Genomic DNA, 2,893 nt, shown 5'->3' with positions numbered 1-2,893 from the left:
CCCTTAATTAATACAGATGCCGTTTGCAGCACCGTCTCCGTTTCTTCTATTCTGCCCTCCACTTCATCCAATCGGTCATTCACACCCTTTATTTCTTGTTTAACGTCCTCCAGTTGGATGTTGTTATCTCTTCTGAAGTCATGAAGTTCAAAAATACTTTGCAAGCTGGGCTCAGGTGTGTTGACGGCTGGGCGGCTTAACTCCAGGGAGTTGCCTTGATCATCCTGACTCATTATAGTCTCTTCCTCCAACAAATGGGTATTTTTCCTGCTTCTGGAAAAACCCCCACCCCCCTTTTTCATCTAGACAAATATAACTGATGTTAACAAAAAAATAATACCTTAGGGGGATTTGTTTTTATAAAACTCCATCGGGAGCTCACTAATTAGGCTGCCATCCTCTTGCTAGCAGAACCGGAACCCCCCAAAAAACACATTTGTAGTTTTTATCACGAGTCATAGACTTGACGAGTGTTCAGATCAGGTTCTGATCAAACAGAAATCATTTGGATCTGGGACAACTTTGTAGACCAGTTCTTTCATTGCTCTCACTTTAGTCAAAAAGTCTTCAGACGTGAATAAAGCACAGAGATCTGCTGCCCACAATCAGGACCAACAGACTCAGAGACTCGACACGATTAATGTCCATGTTTTAGACTGCTGCCTGCAGAACAAATTGCTCGTAGAGGATAATAAAGATCCTTGAAATTGAAATGAAATGCAAAACAAGACCTTAAAATGCCACGACTGCTCACCTGAGAAACGTCTAATTAATTAATTAAAATTAATTATTTGGAGTAGTTTAACCTCTGTTCAGTCTGAGCTTCAACATTCTTGTTTTGTTCAGGAGTCGGCAACATGTCAAAGATTCTGTCAAGACATGAGTAGAAAAGATCTAGAAGAAGCTGGACTTTTTCTCTCATCTTAGGAGGTTTCATCTCTCCTTCAGCTGTTTTTGAGTCAAGCCTCAGCTGAAGAAAGAAGACCAATGACAGTCTGAACACCAGCCTCGGCTGTTTGTTTTAAAGAAGGCTCGATGTCTGACCACAGTCTGAAAAAAATTAATGTCCTCCTGAGGAAAAATGCAGCTCCTTGTAAGAACAAGACTGCTGTTCAGTGTGGAGCTCCTTAAACCTGGCAACGGTCTCTGATTACATTTAGCCTCGCTAAATCCGAGTCCCTTCAGGTCTACTAGTTCCAGCATGGCCGGAGACAAAGCAGAAGTCCTCACAGAGTAAAACAGGAAGACACGCACCTCTCCGCCGGCGCTCCAGGGATGCCACTTCCTGCTGATGGGACTAGAACAGCATTTCGTTCTTCAGTGAGGGTCAGACGACACTCCAGCAGCTGAGATTCCCTCTCAACATCATCCTCGGACTTGTCTGAACATAAAGACGAGCAAAAAGGAACAAATGCTTCAGAACTATAAAAAAACAACATATATGAAACTTTCTGGTCGCTGGGCTCCTGTAGTCCTGGATTCCATGTTGCTAGACAAAATACCTTCAACACACTAAAGACTAAAGAGCAGTTTCTGAGTAAAACAAGTGGTCTTAATGGTCCGGCCCAGAAGAGGGCAGCAGTTCAAACAGGAGAGAGGAAACCTGCAGGTCAGTGGTTGGTTTTCTGTTTAACAAACAGAACTCATCCTGTTAGTAGGAAAATGTGCTGTTTATTTTGGAAACATGTAGAAGATGTAATGTGTTCATTATGGGGGTTGGGGGGTAGTTACTGTGCTGATCATTAGCACTGTATAAATAAAATATATAAATACATGTTTGACCAATGAAAGAAATTTATATTTTGAGGTTACGTGTACAGGTGCTTCTCAAAAAATTAGCATATTGTGATAAAGGACAATATTTTCTATAATGCAATGATAAAAATGAAACTTTCATATATTTCAGATTCATTGAACACCAACTAAAATATTTCAGGTCTTTAATTGTTTAAATATTGATGATTATGACATACAGCTCATGAAAACCCCAAATGCCTGTCCCAAAAAATTAGCATATAATGAAAAGGTTGTCTAAACAAGCTATTAACCTAACCATCTGAATCAACGACGTAACTCTAAATACCTGCAAAAGATTCTTGAGGCTTTTAAAAACTCCCAGCCTTGTTCATTACTCAAAACCACAATCATGGGTAAGACTGCCGACCCGACTGCTCTCCAGAAGGCCATCATTGACACCCTCAAGCAAGAGGGTAAGACACAGAAAGAAATTGCTGAACGAATAGGCTGTTCCCAGAGTGCTGTATCAAGGCACATCAGAAGGAAGTCTGTGGGAAGGGAAAAGTGTGGCAGAAAACGCTGCACAACGAGAAGAGGTGACCGGATCCTGAGGAGGATTGTGGAGAAGGGCCGATTCCAGAGCCACCGTGCACAGGCGTGTGCAGGAAATGGGCTACATATACATGTATACATATATATACATATATACATACAAATATACATGTAGACATACATATATACATACATACATACATATATACATACATACACATATATATACATATATATACATGTATACATATATACATACATACACATATATATACATAAATATACATGTATACATATATACATACATAGATACATACATATATACATACATACATGTATACATACATATATACATATATACATACATATATACATGTATACATACATATATACATGTATACATACATATATACATGTATACAAACATATATACATACATATAAACATATATACACACATGTATACATACATATATACACACATATATACATATATATATACACACATATATACATATATATAGACACATATAAACATATATATATAGACACATATAAACATATATATATACACACATATATACATATATATATACACACATATA

General features: G+C 38.0%; 1 protein-coding gene across 1 annotated transcript in view; it reads left to right on the top strand.

The window, feature by feature from the left end:
• The first annotated feature begins 1,555 nt into the window (after positions 1-1,555).
• LOC119418745 (kinesin-like protein KIF13B) overlaps positions 1,556-2,893 on the top strand; it is a 29,248-nt gene continuing 27,910 nt past the window's right edge. Inside the window, exon 1 of the mRNA XM_037686081.1 lies at positions 1,556-1,609. Coding sequence (XP_037542009.1) covers positions 1,556-1,609 — 54 coding nt within the window. The remainder of the gene's footprint in view (positions 1,610-2,893) is intronic.

This window comes from Nematolebias whitei, chromosome 12 (genome assembly GCF_014905685.2).
Source record: "Nematolebias whitei isolate Nwh7 chromosome 12, NemWhi1, whole genome shotgun sequence".
Lineage (NCBI taxonomy): Eukaryota > Metazoa > Chordata > Actinopteri > Cyprinodontiformes > Rivulidae > Nematolebias > Nematolebias whitei.
Note: the sequence above shows the minus strand (reverse complement) of the source record. Positions and strands in the feature narration are given on the sequence as shown.